A 17,580-nucleotide genomic window follows, 5' to 3' on the forward strand; every position below is an offset into this window, starting at 1 on the left:
TAACACTTCTACTAAGTAAGGCATATGTACCCTTACCAGAGATAAAAAGAAAAACGCTGTAAGATATCAATTGAAGGAATCAGCAGACCGCTCACTCTCCTCTCCTCCACTCCTGAAGCGTATCGCTGTAAAATCATCCCCTCATGGTAACCCGTAAGCCCTTTCCACGGTCTCCAGGCTCCAAGCAAGATTTATATGAAAAGATGATAGTGTAATTCCGTACACCACAAGAACTTTAAACTTTAATATATCTGCTTACATGTATGTACAAGAAATTGCGCATAGAAAAAACCCCAAGTTCCTGGGGATTACCAGGCAGCTTCCAAGTGGACAAACATTGCTGCTCCAGAGTCAAAGATGGCCACCGTATTACTTCCGGTTCCTGCTCTGTACGTCCGAAGTCACTTCCACTGACGCGTTTCGTCACATCCGGGACTTAATCTTAAGGGATAGATACGCCGGGACACCTGGCCGCAATTTAACATGCTCCTCAGCCTATTAGCGAAGCTCCAGCCGCCATGTTAGATTAGGGAAACTGCCCATAACTTTCCAAGCAGTGGAATCCTATCTTAGATGAGTGTCTCAGATAACGAATAACTACATTTGTATAAGGTGACCCATTGGCTACATCCCTATCCTCTCTCCTCACAAGTATTACATCTAATATAAATAAATACATCGTAAATGCAATATTATAAAATAAAATAATACATAATATATACCTAGCAACATATGGGACCCCACAAATTACAAATGTTAATAATGCACAATAAAAACCCATTAAGAAATAAAATACAAATATAAGATTAAAATTAGAATATCCCTAAGAATAAATATACTGAATTAAATTATATTAATGTTAATAAATCCATAAATCTGATCCTCATAATACCCTAACATCCCCTACTGGTATCTAATACCTAAATTAAGTATTATTAATAATTGGCCAGTGTTTATTAAAAATCGATTCAATCTCTTTGTATTGGCAGTTATATTTTGATATAAATGCTAATTCCACCCCGTTACTTTTCTTTTTGGCTCCTTTTGGTTGATATTTCACTTTATTTTCCCCAATATAATTTTTACTCACTTCGAACCTGATTTTCTCTAGCGTAATTGGGTTATACCCCTTCTGGATAAACTTGTCTTTGATCATCTCTGTTTGTTCTATATATTCCTTTAATCTAGAACAATTACGCATGATCCTGACAATTTGACTTTTGGGTATGCCATTGATCTATATGGGATGGTGACAACTGCTAGTCAGTATATAACCGTTTCTATCCTTTTCTTTAAAATATGTTTTAGTAAACAAAGAGTTATTTTCTTTAAAAATATTTAAATCTAAAAAATGAATGGACATAGAATCGACATTAAAAGAGAAACCTAGATTATATTCATTATTCTCTAATGCAAGGAAGAACTCTTCAAAGACTGCATCGATCCTTCCCACATAACCAAAATATCATCTATATATCTTTTCCATAGTATTAATTCCTTTTCTTTCCAAAAATTTCCTTTTCCTCCCATTTTTCCAAAAAGATATTTGCAAGGCTGGGCACAAATTTTGCTCCCATTGCTACTCCTTTCTTCTGTATAAAAAAATCTCCATTGTACCAAAAATAGTTTTTTCCATTCTGAACTCTAAAAGTTGAATAATGAACTTTCTCTGTATCCTATGAAGATCAGAGAAATTTCTCAATGCCCATTTGATAGCTTTAATGCCGTCATTGTGTCTAATATTGGTATACAACGAGTTAACATCTATTGTAACCAATAAAGTTTCCTTCGAAATTTGCATATTATCCACTATATTAATAACATCACTTCCATCCTTTAACCACTTGCCTACCAGGCACTTATACCCCCTTCCTTACCAGGCCAATTTTCAGCTTTCAGCGCTGCCGCACTTTGATTGACAATTGCGCGGTCATGCAACATTGTACCCATATGAAATTTTGATCATTTTTTTTCTCACAAATAGAGCTTTCTTTTGGTGGTATTTAATCGCCACTGGGCGCTTTACTTTTTGCGCTATAAATTAAAAAAAGTGCAAAAAATTTGAAAAAAAAAAAAAAGTTTATTTGTTTCTTTTATAAAATTTTTCAAACAGGTATTTTTTCTCCTTCACTGATTTGCGTTGATGAGGCGGCACTGATGGGCACTGATAGGCGGCACTGATGGGCACTGATAGGCAGCACTAAAGGGCACTGATAGGCAGTACTAATGAGGTGGCACGGATAGGCGGCACTGATAGACAGCACTAATTAGGGGTCACGGATAGGCGGCACTGATATGCAGCACTGATAGGCGGCACTGATAGGTGACACTGATGATGGGTACTGATAGACGGCACTGACTGGCATCACTTCTGGGCACTGACTGGCGGCACTGACTGGCACAACCCCTGGGCACTGACTGGTGGCACTGACTGGCAGCACTGGTGGGTGGCACTGGTGGACAGCACTGGTGGGTGGGCACAGGTGGGTGGCACTGGTGGGCACAGGTGGGTGGCGCTGGTGGGCACAGGTGGGTGGGCACAGGTGGGTGGCACTGCTGGGCACATGTAGGTGGCACTGCTGGGCACAGGTAGGTGGCACTGCAGAGTGGCACAGGTGGGGGCACTGCTGGGCACAGGTGGGGGCACTGCTGGGCACAGGTGGGGGCACTGCTGGGCACAGGTGGGGGCACCGCTGGGAATGGGTGGGCGGGGCTAGTGGGCGCACAGCTGATCGGAACTTGCGGGGGTCACTGCTGGGCACCGATCATCAGGGCACTGATCATCAGTGGCCCTGATGATCGGTGCCGATCCCCGCTCTGACAACTGCCGGTTCTCGGCAGTACTTTCCTCACGATCTGACAGCGTGAGGAAAGTGCAGCCGAGAACCGGCACTTGCATTTTCCTGTGATCAGCGTGTCATTGGACACCGCTGATCACGTGGTAAAAGGCCGGTGGGATCGGCCTTTCACCACATCTCGTGATCAGCTGTGTCCGTAGGACACAGCGATCACGGAGATCGCCGGGTGCGCGCCCCCTGGGGCGCGCAGGAGAGCGCGTTCTGGGAGGACGTCATATGACGTCCACTCAGAACTGGCCGGCCGCGGTGAAGCCGTCATTCGGCTATGCGCGGTCGGCAAGTGGTTAAATAAGAAGGCATTTTTTTTTACTATCGGTTGGAGGAAAAAATCAATATATTCACCTGTTCTAGAATGTAATGATCCGATCCCATTAATTATGGGTCTACCAGGAGGGTTAGTCAAATTTTTGGGGATTTTAGGTAAATAATATATGATCGGCATTTTCCAATGGTTCAGAACTAAATATCTACTTTCTTTTTCTGATAAAATCTCCTCCTTTTCTGCCTCCTTCACTAAATTTTGTAATATTTTTTTATAGTCTTATTGGGTTGCTTTTAATTTTCATATAGGTTTCTTGGTCACTTAACATATGTTCCATTTCCTTCTCATAAGAAATTCTATCTAGAATGACCATCCCTCCTCCCTTGTCTGCGGGTCTGATCACAATATTTTTTTTCTCCTTCAGGGATAACAACCCTAACTGAAAAGCTTTTTCTTCCTGGTATTTTCTCTTTTCTACCTCCACTAAATCATCAATGACCATTTTCTACCTCCACTAAATCATCAATGACCATTTTGTTTAAAGACCTCTGTGTAATGATTCGTATTCTTAGTAGGATTAAATGTTGAAAAGTTCCTCAGCCCACTGTGTATGAACATGTCACAAGGGCTATTCTTATTCACACTTTTATTAGGGCCCAGTAGTGATGCAAAATATTTTTTTATATTTAATTTCCTCATATACTTATTAATGTCAATATATGTGCCAAATCTATTCAAGTTGGCCTTTGGTGCAAATTTCAGGCCTTTATCCAAAACTTCAATCTCATCCTGGGTGAGGGTAACTGAACTAATGTTGTAAATACCATCCCCTATACATCTTTCCTTTTCCTTTTGCGGTCTCTCGATTCCTTCCCCTGCCCCTCTGGGCTTATTTGTTGCTCTCTTCCTAGGGTAGTGGTCCTTCCATTTCTCCTCTGTATTTGTTTGGATAAGGGAGATCCCCTTGTGCCCCTCTTCCCCAACCCTGATGGTGAAAGGGGGCTCTTTGATATGGCCTTGGTGGTCTTCCCCTGTGTCCCCTTGGAAAAAAATTTCCCCTCCTAGGGCAACCACCATACTGTTGGGGATTCCCCCAACCATCCAGTGGTTGGAATCTATTCTGGACTGGAATTTGAAAATGAGTATTGTAGAAGTTCCTAGGGCCTCTGTTTCCTTTTCCCTTACTCCTCCAAGGGGAATTATACTGTCCCCTTTGTGGGTTCATATTTGTATGAGTATTTTTCTCTTCAATTAACTTATCTTTAGAGGATATGTTGTTTTTCATAGGTGAATTGGCCAGTGTAGAACTAGCTGATTGGCTGTTTTTCTGTACTATATCTTGCCATTTATAGATATTATTACTTTTATAATCCCCTATATCTCTAATATATTTTCTATGTTTTCTTTTCTTTACTTCTAAATCTTTCTTATCCAATTGTTCATGTAATTTTTTTGATAGAACATTAAAGTCATTATGATCTTTAAATCCTTCAATTTTATTCTTAAGTTCATTTAATTGGGATTCTACTGATACTAACTTCCTTTTCTTTCTATCCATTAGCATATTCAGTAGTTGTCTACATTTATGGAAAAAATCCATCCACTCTTTATTAGATTCCTCATCAATGAGGCCATCATTTGGGCCCAAATCCCATCTTAAGCATCTAGAAAAATATCTGGTAGAAGATATTGTTCCTAAAGTTACAACATCCCACCATAGTTGTATTTTCTTCTCCATATTATACCCTATTTTCTTAAACAGGTGTTCCACATTATCATCTGCTACCATATGTGTCATGGAAAATACTTCCTCCAAATTAATTTGTCTAGAATTAATAAAATTAAATATATCCATAACCCACCGTGATTTTTAATAAACACTGGACAATTATTAAAAAGGATAGAATTATAGGCCAGTTAATAGCGGACAAACCTACCTTTATCTATAGAAGAACCAATAATTTACGTGACATTCTAGTAAAAAGTGTTATTTCTCCTCCCAAGCGAAAGAAGAGTAACATGTTTAATTTGAAAGGTTTTTATCCATGCAGAAAGTGCTGTATTTGTAAAACGATAGGAACTAATATTAGGGTCATATCAGAGTTTACCTCCCAGAGTACTGGAAAAAGTTTCAAGATAAAGAATTTCATTACATGTAACACGGCATTCGTAACGTATATTTTAGAGTGTTCGTGTCATCTACAATATGTGGGAAGGACGTCTAGACCCCTCTATAAAAGACTCAGAGAACATGTTACTAACATAAGAAAAGGAAAAAAGGATCACTGTCTCTCCAGACATTTCAGAGATGCCCATAATTGTGATCCGAGGTCCCTGAAATTTTGTGGCATAGATTCTATAGAAGCCCACTGGAGAGGGGGAGATAAAATTAAAACATTATCACAAAATGAAACATTCTGTATATTTCAGTTACGGACACTTAGACCTAGAGGATTAAAATGTTGATTTAGATCTTAATTGTTTTATTTCTAATTTTTAATATACATATTCATAGGTTATATAAATTGTTTAGATGAATATTGACATTTGTAATTTATTCTTTATTTTATTACATATTTTTTAATATTTATAGGTATTTTATAGCTAGTTTTTATTTATATAATACTTAATTTAGGTATTCGTTACCAGTAGGGGATGTTAGGGTATTATGAGGATCAGGTTTATGGATTTATTAATATTAATATAATTTAATTCAGTATATTTATTCTTAGGGATATTCTAATTTTAATCTTATATTTGTATTTTATTTTATTTATTTCTTAATGGGTTTTTATTGTGCATTATTAACATTTGTAATTTGTGGGGTCCCATATGTTGCTATGTATATATTATGTATTATTTTATTTTATAATATTGCATTTACGATGTATTTATTTATATTAGATGTAATACTTGTGAGGAGAGAGGATAGGGATGTAGCCAATGGGTCACCTTATACAAATGTAGTTATTCGTTATCTGAGACACTCCTCTAAGATAGGATTCCACTGCTTGGAAAGTTATGGGCAGTTTCCCTAATCCAACATGGCGGCCGGAGCTTCGCTAATAGGCTGAGGAGTATGTTAAATTGCAGCCAGGTGTCCCGGCGTATCTATCCCTTAAGATTAAGTCCCGGATGTGACGAAACGCGTCAGTGGAAGTGACTTCGGACGTACAGAGCAGGAACCGAAAGTAATACGGCGGCCATCTTTGACTCTGGAGCAGCAATGTTTGTCCACTTGGAAGCTGCCTGGTAATCCCCAGGAACTTGGGTTTTTTTCTATGCGCAATTTCTTGTACATACATGTAAGCAGATATATTAAAGTTTAAAGTTCTTGTGGTGTACGGAATTACACTATCATCTTTTCATATAAATCTTGCTTGGAGCCTGGAGACCGTGGAAAGGGCTTACGGGTTACCATGAGGGGATGATTTTACAGCGATACGCTTCAGGAGTGGAGGAGAGGAGAGTGAGCGGTCTGCTGATTCCTTCAATTGATATCTTACAGCGTTTTTCTTTTTATCTCTGGTAAGGGTACATATGCCTTACTTAGTAGAAGTGTTACACCACTGGAGTTGTTTGCACTGAGTGAAGCACATCACTGATTTGGCACAAGTGTTTGCTTTTTTTCACGGTTTTCTGCAGTATTTTTTGCGTTTTGCACGCATGGAGTGATTTTCTAGATGAGTAATTAAGTTAATACACTATTTTGAGTTTCTTTTTATTTGAGGTTTTTCGTGGAAGCCATTTGAGGGGCTCAACATCTTAAAGAATTGATATATATAGGTGGGATATATTCATCTGTCTTCATCTTTTTGAATTGTTGAGACACTGGACACTACTTAGTCAGAAATTTGAGTGACTATATGGTTTGGGACTATTTATGTATGGACACTTATTATTTTGAAGGTTTTTTTATTCATGATTTAAGGTTGGGGGTGAATGTACTAGTAGGTGGGCTATGTGATTCTTTTTGGAATTGTTTTATGATTAGTGCTTTCAAGGGTTGAAAGTTTTTTTTCTATTTAGTAACTTCACGTTTGTTGGGTTGTTTTGAGGAGATACCGTATTTACGTTTGTATTCAGTAGAGTAGTCATCAGAAAATACAATACAAATACATTACATCACTTTTCTAAATTCTTTTCTTTCATATGAGCATTTTCGTATCTCTAGTAACCTTTCCACTTTCGATGTGAGACTAGCAGGCGAAAAAAAATGGATGATCGTTCGTCCAATATTCTTGTTGTGTGTACGGGGCTTAAAGCTTAAAGGATAAGTTCACCTTTTGTAACATGTTATACCCATATTAAGGGTGTAATATGTTATGAAAGGGCTGGCTCCCGCTTCCCCCCCGATCCCCCATTTTAACAGCCAGAGGGGGATCTTCTACCCCCGCTAGCGTCACTCATTCACAGTATTCTGTGAATGGGAAAACTACAAGTTCCGACAGTCTTTGTGGCTGTCGGCTTGTAGTTCTCAGTGATTCTTCCTGTCAGTGTATCTGCTTGTCCGTATGAGGTACGAGCACACAGATGCACTGACAGTCCTGAATGGCACCAGTGATCTGCTGATCACTGATGCAATGCTTTACAGGCTCCCAAAATAAAAAACAGTACATGCACATTATTTTACCTGAAAAAAAATGTGCATTTATTATTTTTTGTTAAAAGGTAAACTTATTGTTCTGTCAAGCTGTGCAGCAAAAGTTAAAACCTTAATACCAAAAGAAATGTTTTTTTTTCTGTTACTGCTTAAAAAGTGTTTAACTGGTGTTAGGCTTCCATTTTGTTGGTCACTCATGTAATGTTCTTCTAAATCCACCAGTCCATCTAACACTGCCCTCTACAGCTCTTCTGTCCAAGGGGTCTCCATTGCTCCTCTTTGGTTAGTGGAGCCATGCTAGGACATGATGTGTGTTCCTGGCCGGATCATTAGGTGAAAGTTGGGGAACAAAAATAAAAACAGAAAACTAATGCACTCACCACATTTAAAGACTTGCAAGCTGCAATTTATTAATTTTCTGGGTTTAGATATTCCTTACACCAGGCCTTGAAATTTCTGCTCGCATTGGCGAGTGGAAATTATGGTGGGGGCGAGTGTGTCCCCCAGGGCCGTCTTGCTCAGCAGGCTCAGAGCTCAGGCCAGATCTGTCATTGGCACTGGGAGCCGTCAGACTGCTCAATAGCTGAGCGCAGTGAAAGCAAAGGAAGGAGTGTGTTTTGTACTCTCACCCTCCCCCTAGAGTGCAGTACCAGGCTCTGTGAGTGGACGTAACGAAGTACTGCAACTTTTTATAGGTGTGTGTGTGTGTATATATTTGTATGTGTGTGTGTACATGTATCTGTGTGTGTGTACATGTATCTGTGTGTATGCATGTACATGTGTCTGTGTGCATGTACATGTGTGTGTTTGTACATGTGTTTGCGTGTATTTACGTGTGTGTATTTACGTGTGTGTGTGTGTGTGTGTGTGTGTGTATGTATGTACGTACATGTGTCTGTATGTACATGTGTCTGTGTGTATGTACATGTGTCTGTGATTGTGTATTTGTGTTTCTACATGTGTCTGTGTGTATGTACATGTATGTGTGTCTGTACATGTGCCTGTGTATACATGTGTCTGTATGTGTGTGTATGTACGTGTGTGTGTGTGTACAGGTGTCTGTTTGTATATGTACATGTGTCTGTATGTAAACCTACATGTATGGGTGGTTTGGTCAGGTTTCAGGATTGTGGTTATTTTGGAGGGTAGAATATGAGGCATTTGAGGTACTGCTGGGTTGGATAGTAGGTAGGATATGCTTGGTAGAGTTATGGTTTTGTGAGTGAAAGATTATTGGGGGGGGGGTTATGATTGTATGCGGTGCATGGTCTAAGTATGATGGAGTGTTTAGGGGGACATTGGAGGCCTTGATGTAATGTGGGGGGACTCTGGGGACCCTGCTGTAATGTGGGAAACATTTAACAGTGTCATTTCATGAAATAATTTACGAGGGCGTGTTTAGGGGCGGAATTAGGGGTGTAGCAGGGTATGGGTTGGGTGGGGCAACTGGTGGCGAGTAACTCTTAAGGCCTGGCTAGTAGCTCAGGACTTGAGATTTTAAGCCCTGCCTTACACTACACACACAGCTGAGCAGTGACAAATTTTTCTATCGCTATATTGTATTAAATAGAATTTACGCAGAGACACAGTTACAATGAGAAACTACCGCTGTGCCCTTTTTTTTTATAAAACTCAAAATCATTGTTATGGGTGTCCTTGTATTGCCTGCTTACTGTGTACCCAGTAAACTGTGTGGTAGTGTTCTAAATCTAGTGTTTTAATATAAATTATGAAAAACATCAGTTTAAAAGTATGTATACTAACAAAATAAATAAAATAAAATTGCCCCCAAATCATTCTAGGTTATTGGGTCAGTTGGTCATATTTGGTGCCCTGAACTCTTCTTTTGAAAAGAGATAGGCTTTCCATATACTGTTGACCATATTTATTAAGGCAAAAGGAGTCATAAAGCTCTTAGAAACCCATACAAACTATACAGTAACATACTTTCATAGCTCAGGTCCCTCTGAGCTGATAAAAAGTGAAATCTGATCGGGTCTTGAGGGTTTTTGCTCTTTTTAGCTGATGTATTACTTGGAAATTACTTTATGAAATAAGCCTATTTAGGGGAACAGAAGGTAATATGTTGTGCTAAGTGAACCGACCAGATCAGCTCATGCATGTCCCTATTAATTCCACTATATTTTCCTCGGAATACTAACACTGTGTTGGTCCGTTTCCTCCCTCTTACAAATTTGACTCATACAGGAAAATGAACAGTGGAAAAAGAAGGAAAAATTATTTTTAAGTGGACTGCAATAAGAAGGCAATGAACATATAATTTAAGTAAAATAATTTATAGGGTTATTTTGGAACTTAGTGCACATGCCAGGAAAATAATTATGTAGCCAGACAAATAGTGAATTCATCAGCAAAATGTTAAACAAGGGGAAGTTATTAATGGCAAGTACAGCTGCTTAGAGGTAAAATGTTATTATACAGGTAAAACAGTATGGGCATGATCCAACACTCTTCTATGGAGAAGAAGAAAGCTTGAAAAGTACCAAATGTTGTCTTTTGGCAGAGCATGACTTTGAGTTCAGGCTTTTCGGAGATATTTGCCTGTCTATTGGCAGCTCCACTTTTCAAAGCTGTCTGGGTTTCAGATTTATAATTGTAGTTTGGATAGAGTTGGTTAGAGATCTTACTGCACCTATTATTGATATGCACTGCTGGTACTAAACACACTTTAAACTATTGCTGGATGATAAGTAATGTAATTCATGCTTTACTGTGTGACTGCTGTAGTGTGCATTTTGGTGCCAAATGCATGAGACTGCTGACTATTGACCCCTGACTGCTACTGTCATAACATTTGGAGTGAGATTTGGTGATGTCACTGTGCGTCTTGCTGGAGAGGAAGCTCTGCCTGAGGACCTGCATGGTAGTATTTCCCTGCTTCTTTATACATTCTATTGAACCCCTCCTGCTCCAGCTTATTTTTTTCCTCCGCCAGTCATGAAATCACCATCATCGATCATCAGAGGGCAGGGGTAATTCTGGTTACAAGTCCTTTGTTCTCTGCACATCTTTTTTTTGGCACATTCTAAACCGTTTAAAACTTCCTAAAGATTATGCTTCAACACCTGAATCCTTAAATTTAAACCCATAAAATAAACCCTTATCACACATACTACCATCTAATATTTACAGTATAGTGTATCTTAAGCCAAAACTTAATAAAGTAAGGTATGTTTGAAACCGATTATTATATTTGGCTATGAAGCAACAGGAAGCGAATGAAAATATCTCGAAAGTAAGGGGAAATTTAATCTTAGACAACTCTTACTTGCACAGATTCTCTGTAAAACTTTGGATTTCCCTTCACTTTGTGCTCTGGTTATTTGGGCTTTTTATGACTGAAGTCAATGTAGACTCTTTCATTTCTTAGGTGAGTGAAAGGTCAGTGTATGTTAAAATGTTATAAAGGTGCAGGTTCAGAATATTCTATGGATTTAACCCTGGCACTGAGGCATGCTGAGAATGTACACTGAGCTGCACTGCAGCTTCATTCTAATTAATGAGTTCATGAACAGTCAGGTAATACTAAATTCCTAAAACTGGAGCATACGAAATCTGGTGCAACTCTGCTTTGAACCCAATCGGCTTCCAGGTTTTGTTGTTGGAGCCTAGTTGAACACGCTGACGTTGGAGGCTGATTTGGCTACCATGCACAGATGCACCAGATTCTGAGTGCTCCAGTTATAGTAAATTTCCCCCATTATGTTGCTTGTAAAATAAAGAAAAACTTACATTATTTTTGGGTGGGGGTAGATGAGGAATTACTTTTACATAGACGATAACACAATGATTACACGTTTATGGTCTTTTCTTGTTTTACAGTAGCTTAGCCATTCATCCTGGTGCTCAGCATAAACAGTTTTGAGGTTTGATTACTGTACTTAGCCAAAGTGGCTTTTACCTCGTTGTGATATTGTAAAATGTTCTAATCCTGCATTTTATATTTAGCTGCAGCTAAATTATTTAGTAATATAATATTGTATTAACTTGTGCTTTCTGTTGGTTCCAGAGGAGATCTGTACGCTGGTGATTGCTGAGACCTTCCCAGAAGATGCAGGCACTTTCACTTGCACAGCAAGAAATGACTATGGATCAGTGACCTGTAATGCACAGCTCACTGTGCTTTCTGGTATGTCATTGGTGTGATGTCTGCTATGGCTTCCTGACACTGACAGTGATATCTCTATCTGTTTTATTTATGTTAATGCTTCATCCATCAAGGTGTCATCCATTAAGATCTCTACTGCAACAAATTGTTTATGTCAAACACGCAAAACTAATGAGGCAGAACAAAGAGTAGTACTGGTTATTTCTTTCCTTGTCAAGGATGGATTGTAGGGTGAAGGGGCCATGATGAAGCTATGAGTCCACTGCAGAATGCAATACTTTAAATGTTTTTGTTTTTTTAATAAATACTGCAGAGTTCTGGAATGGTTCCATGGCAGTAGATAACAAAAGCGGGTTCTGTCTTGCAAATCTACTTTATTTTAGTTTATTTAGTTAGTGTATGGTTTTCTCTTTTCGTTTTGTATAGAATAGAGAGAGTAGAAGCTGTGTTAGGTTTTTACTTCTATCTGGGGCACCATTAGAGACATTTCCCCTTACTGCTGTCAGCCTGTCTCCTCATGGGGGGTGGAGGGGGTGCAGCCTGGGTCTCACCAGTGCTCCAAGAGATCCTGTACCTGGCCCAGCTCTCCTTCTCCTTCTTCACGACCACAGAGAGGGAAGGAAGTAGTGGTGCTAGAAGAACAGCGGGCACCTTCTGATGGATGGACAGTGGCCATCAGGTTGTGCTGGCTCGGTCTACCCGCCGCCAACCCTTCCACTGTGTGGCATGGCTCCCAGCAGGCCACAGACCAGCATCGGTCCACAGCCCAGGGGTTGGGGACCCCTAATAGAGAGAACAGTTTCACCAGAGAGGAAGTGAGGGCAAATGTGCAACATCAACACTTACAGCAATAAAAAGCTGAAAGGGTTTCTGGCCTTCTCCTACTCTGTTAAAAAAAAACATTTTGCTCGTGGAGAGTTTGCTTTATTTTCTGTTGACTGGACATACATTTAAACAAGTATACTTTGTAATATACCTAACAACATGGAGCATACACTGCACATAAGGTCTAGTTAAAATATCTTTATATATTACAATGTGGTAGTTCTGGTATTTTTGTATTATTTAAAAACATGATTATGGCTGATATTTCTCTTTAAATATGGAAACCTGCACATGCAACTTTAATGCTATAACTGTAAAAAAAAATAATCTAGAAAAAAAAGATAGTCTGGAGGAGATAGCACATGTGACTGGTTTATTTAACTTGATTGCACTGATTGGTGTGTTGCTTATCATCCATGGTTAATCCATCTTCTATGCTGATCTTGTCATGCTCATTTACATTAAAGGGTGGGAAAGGAATATTTTAAATGTCTTCTTTTCTGTTAAGGTGTACAAGTGGCAGTATTGTCAATGTGAAATGTATTGAAATGTTCCTATTTTACAATGAGGCTGATTTACTAAACCAGGAGTAGGCAACCATTGAGAGGTGGCGATCTACCTGAACAACATGAAAGATCAACGATCACCAGGGTTCATTGCTCCATTTTTTGGTTTAGAAGTTAGCTAGAAAGACCTAACTAAATAGTAAGGAAATCTTAGAACAGTGTAATACAACAAATGCCACTGTAAAAATATAAACTCGGCTTGCCTTAAAAGTGGACAGTGTTAGTAAAGCAGTGGACAGTGTCAGTAGGGCAGAGGACGGTGTGTGAGCAGTGTCAATAGGGCAGTGGACAGTGTCAGCAGGGCAGAGGTTGGTGTCAATAGGACAGTGGACAGTGTCAATCAGCAGAGCAGTGGACGGTGTCAGTAGAGCAGTGGTGTCATTATGACAGTGGACAGTGTGTGGACAGTGTCAGTAGGGTAGAGAATGGTGTGAGAACAGTGTCAATAAGGCAGTGGACAGTGTCAATAGGGCAGAGGTTGGTGTCAGTAGGGCAGCGGACAGTGTCAGTAGGGTAGAGGTTGGTGTCAGTATTTTCTTTTTTCTTTTTATTTTTTTTTTATTATTATGCTTTACAATTTTTTTTAGGAGTCCTGTTGGGGGGCCTTTGGTGAAATATCGGGGTCTAAACAGACCTCTGATGTCTCACATTTGAGGCAGAGAAAGGGACAGAGATTGCACAGTCCCTTTCTCTGCAGCCTCAGCTGCACTGGACAGTGAATGAACGGGATGTACTATGTGCTGAGCTTCTTCATGTTCACTCACAAACTGAAGCATAATAAACAGCTATGAATGAACATGCGTAATCGGTACTGATCTCTCACTGTGTAAATTCAGGAAAAAAGGGTACCGGTAAATTACATGTTTGCCAGTCCCTTACCCCACTCTATATCCTGAAATTATCTCCCCGCAGGAGCAGGTGGGAGAGGAGAGCAGAGAATCCAGCAGTGCTGTAAGGGGGAAGGGGGACCAGGGGCGCACAACGCTGGGCCTGGTGAGCAGAAAATAGGACAGGGACAGAAGGGGCAGCATTTCCTAGAACCAATCACCTATATATTCTTCCCACAGCAGCTGAATGCCGGCGGGAGATAGAGGAGGAGAACCCAGCTTTCAGCTGCTGCAAGAGGAAAATATAGGTGATCCGTTGTAGTAAATGCTGCCCTTGCCGTGCCTCCTATCTAGGTTCTGGTGTCGACAAGGAAGTGATACAACCTTATTGCCACATGCCTGTGATCAACAGGTTGCTGACCCCCTTACGAAAGGATTCCAGAATGTTTACACAATAAATTGTGTGAATATTAAATTCAGTTTTCAATTGTACACATGATATAAGTAAACAAATTTTCTTTACACATAACTGGACTGGATAATTGAAGTAAATCTCTCATTTTATTGCGTGAGTATTCTCAGATCCTTTAGCAAATCAGCCTCAGAATGTGGTTTCTTTTAAAACTTTTAATACTTTGTATCCTAAGTGGATTGGCTTATCTTCTTAGCATCATACTGAGGAAGTAAATGTGGCTTAACTTCTGATCTGAGTGAACTGAAATAGAAGACTATTGTGATTTCATCTTCAGTGGAACTGCAAATACTAGCATGGTTTGGCTTTAGAAGAGTAAGGCCAACCAGTTCCTGCTTTAAACAGCCTGAAAATGTCCATTAAGACAATATTCTTGTTGGGCTCAGATTTGCAGCCCTTTTACTTTGGTTTCTCACATAGATATTTTGCTTTATAACATATTCTCCTCACAGGGATTAATTTACCTTTATGTATTCACAGAATTTATCAAAATTTGATAGTAAAAATTTTAGGATAGACAATATCTGTTACATGACACAGACTGGAAAGGAATTTTTTTTTTTTTTTAGTAATGTGTTTGACACAATGATTGTCTTATTACTGGAACACAGGAATAGGTTCTGGAATACGTCCATGTTGTTTTAAGGTGAATCATATTTTTACCTTGGGTTCTTTGTTCTCTCTCTCTCAGCAAATAATGAGCGGACCAGAAGCGATGTGTCAAGTGGAGAGATTAGTGGTTATGATTTCCAGAAGCATTTGTCTCCTTCTCCTATAGCAGCTAAAAGTAGTGGCCTTGAAATGCCATCAAAGAAAACTCTGGAGTGTTTTCAACCCAGCAATCTGGCGTCAAAACCAAACTTAGAAAGAAGTAATCTGCAACTAAATACTTTGGAGCGGAAAACCAATGGTGTATACAGTAATAATAGTTTTAATGGAGTTAGCAGCAATCAAGATAGCATCTATCCCAGTCCCACCTCACCTAGCACTTTGGCTTCACCTACCAAAGAGCCTCCACCGGTACCTTCCAAGCCGAAACTGTGAGTACTATCATCTCTAATTCTGTGCATTACTAGTGTAAGAGAGAAATGTTTAAAGCAACAAACTAAAGCAATATTGCGTGCTGGAAGCCAGTATGGTTTTTGATCCAGGTGTCTCAATAATCTCTGCTGAGAATTCATGAGCAAAGAGAGCAAGTAGCCAGAGTTGCAGCTATAACAGTGGCCCACATGGCATTTGAGTTACTTGAGAACTTGATAATAAATTTTCCTATGCTCCCCCCACTTCTTGCATTTTATGTGTGTCATACTAAACAGGTAGCATTGACAACTTTGTGTATACTGATTGCTGCCTGCTTCCTGATGCTATACAAAGTGTATAAAGGCTGTGTCTATACTTCAGCTTTGAAGTGATGAGAAACGCATAAAAAGGTACTGACAGCTCAGAAAGAGCAGCTTCAATACATGTACTAAAAATGATCACCTTTAAAAACTGCCTTAACCAAGTGAAAGTCTGCAAGGCAGACATAACATACTGATCATTTACGATATGATTTAGGAATTTGCATTAAAAAAAAACCTTGGGTTTACAGTAGTCAGCAATTCTTATTAGTCTTTTGTCATAGTTGCAGCATACTGAGTAATCTAATCATTGGATATTGTAGTAATGATAGCGTGCTCATTTTGGGGTTTTTTTTGTTGTTTTTTGTGCTTGTGCCATGTTGTTGGCAGTCATAAAATATTAGACCATTTTTGTACAACTTTGTTTATTTGAAGCTGCAGCATTCATTTGCTCATGACAGAGCAGTGCCTATCTGGTGTTTGAATGCATTCAAGATTGATTAGGCCATATGCTGCTAATAAAATATACCTATGATGACAGAAATGTGAGGGCTACTATTGCTGACCTTGTTGGTTTACTTTCATGCCAGTCAAACAGCTTCAGTACTTTCTGAGTCACTGACCCAGAACAAGCATGCATCAACTGGAGACAGTTGAGAACTATTGATCTGTTTACTTGTTCCAGGTCAGCGAAGACATTTTCAATGTAGTTTCATGCACAGTATTTCTCTAGGAACATTTATTTCTTCAAGGCTGTTTGTTAAAAGGTAGCTCTTTACCAGAGAGCAAAATGGAATGGGACATCTCTTTACTGGCAAAATTATCCATGCCTGAGGCCTTCCAAGACTGTAATGTGGCCAACTTTTCTAGAGTTTATCATTATGTGGGCAGTACAGTAGCTAAGTGGTTAGTACTCCCACCTAGTAGCATTGGGGTCATTGATTTGAATCTATGGATACTCTGGGTACTCCAGTTTCCTCCCACACTCCAAAGACCTGCTCGTAGGCAAATTGGCCCTAGTATGTGTATGAATGTGAGTTAGGGACCTTAGATTGTAAGCTCCTTGAGGGCAGGGACTGATTTGAATGTACAATATACTGTATATGTAAAGCACTTCATAAATTGGCGCTATAGAAGTACCCAAAAAAAAAAAAATAATACATAAGAGCAATTACAAGCAGTTTTGACACTTTATGATTGCTCATTATCACTCTGAAATTAGCTCTTACAATGTGTAATTGTCCCATATAATTTGATTCAGTGGCACCACTTCATGGACCAAGTAGATAAATTCCTCTGATTTACTAAGACAATACATTTTAGAAACCGCAAGTTCATTCCACATATGTGGATAATTGCGGTGAACATTCACATAATTAATTGTGTGAAGAATCTCAAATCCCTTACATCAGTCTCAATATGTGGAGCAGGGGCGGACTGACCATTTGGAAACTCGGGCACTGCCCGAGGGTCCAGGGTCAGTAGGGGTCCCCATGAGATGCCCCTGGTACCTTTTTTTCATAGGCTTTTTTGAGTTTGGGCAAGGACATAGGGGCCCCATGATCCCTTATTGCCCAGGGGCCCCATGAGTTGTCAGTCCGACCCTGATGTGGAGTGTTATAAGAGCTGCCTGGCCATGCAAAGTATGTGACTATTTACCAGATCACTGAAGATGTCAATGTTGGGGAAGCCTGCTTT

General features: G+C 39.5%; 1 protein-coding gene across 2 annotated transcripts in view; it reads left to right on the plus strand.

Moving 5' to 3' along the window:
* Positions 1-17,580, plus strand: part of PALLD (palladin, cytoskeletal associated protein) — a 440,752-nt gene that overhangs the window by 216,857 nt on the left and 206,315 nt on the right. For both annotated transcript variants that reach the window (XM_089658595.1, XM_089658596.1), the window contains 2 exons: positions 11,754-11,873; positions 15,234-15,582. In XM_089658595.1, coding sequence (XP_089514721.1) covers positions 11,754-11,873; positions 15,234-15,582 — 469 coding nt within the window. The remainder of the gene's footprint in view (positions 1-11,753; positions 11,874-15,233; positions 15,583-17,580) is intronic.

Source organism: Staurois parvus, unplaced genomic scaffold (genome assembly GCF_062004578.1).
Source record: "Staurois parvus isolate SC_StPar_1 unplaced genomic scaffold, SC_StPar_1.0 ptg001083l, whole genome shotgun sequence".
NCBI lineage: Eukaryota > Metazoa > Chordata > Amphibia > Anura > Ranidae > Staurois > Staurois parvus.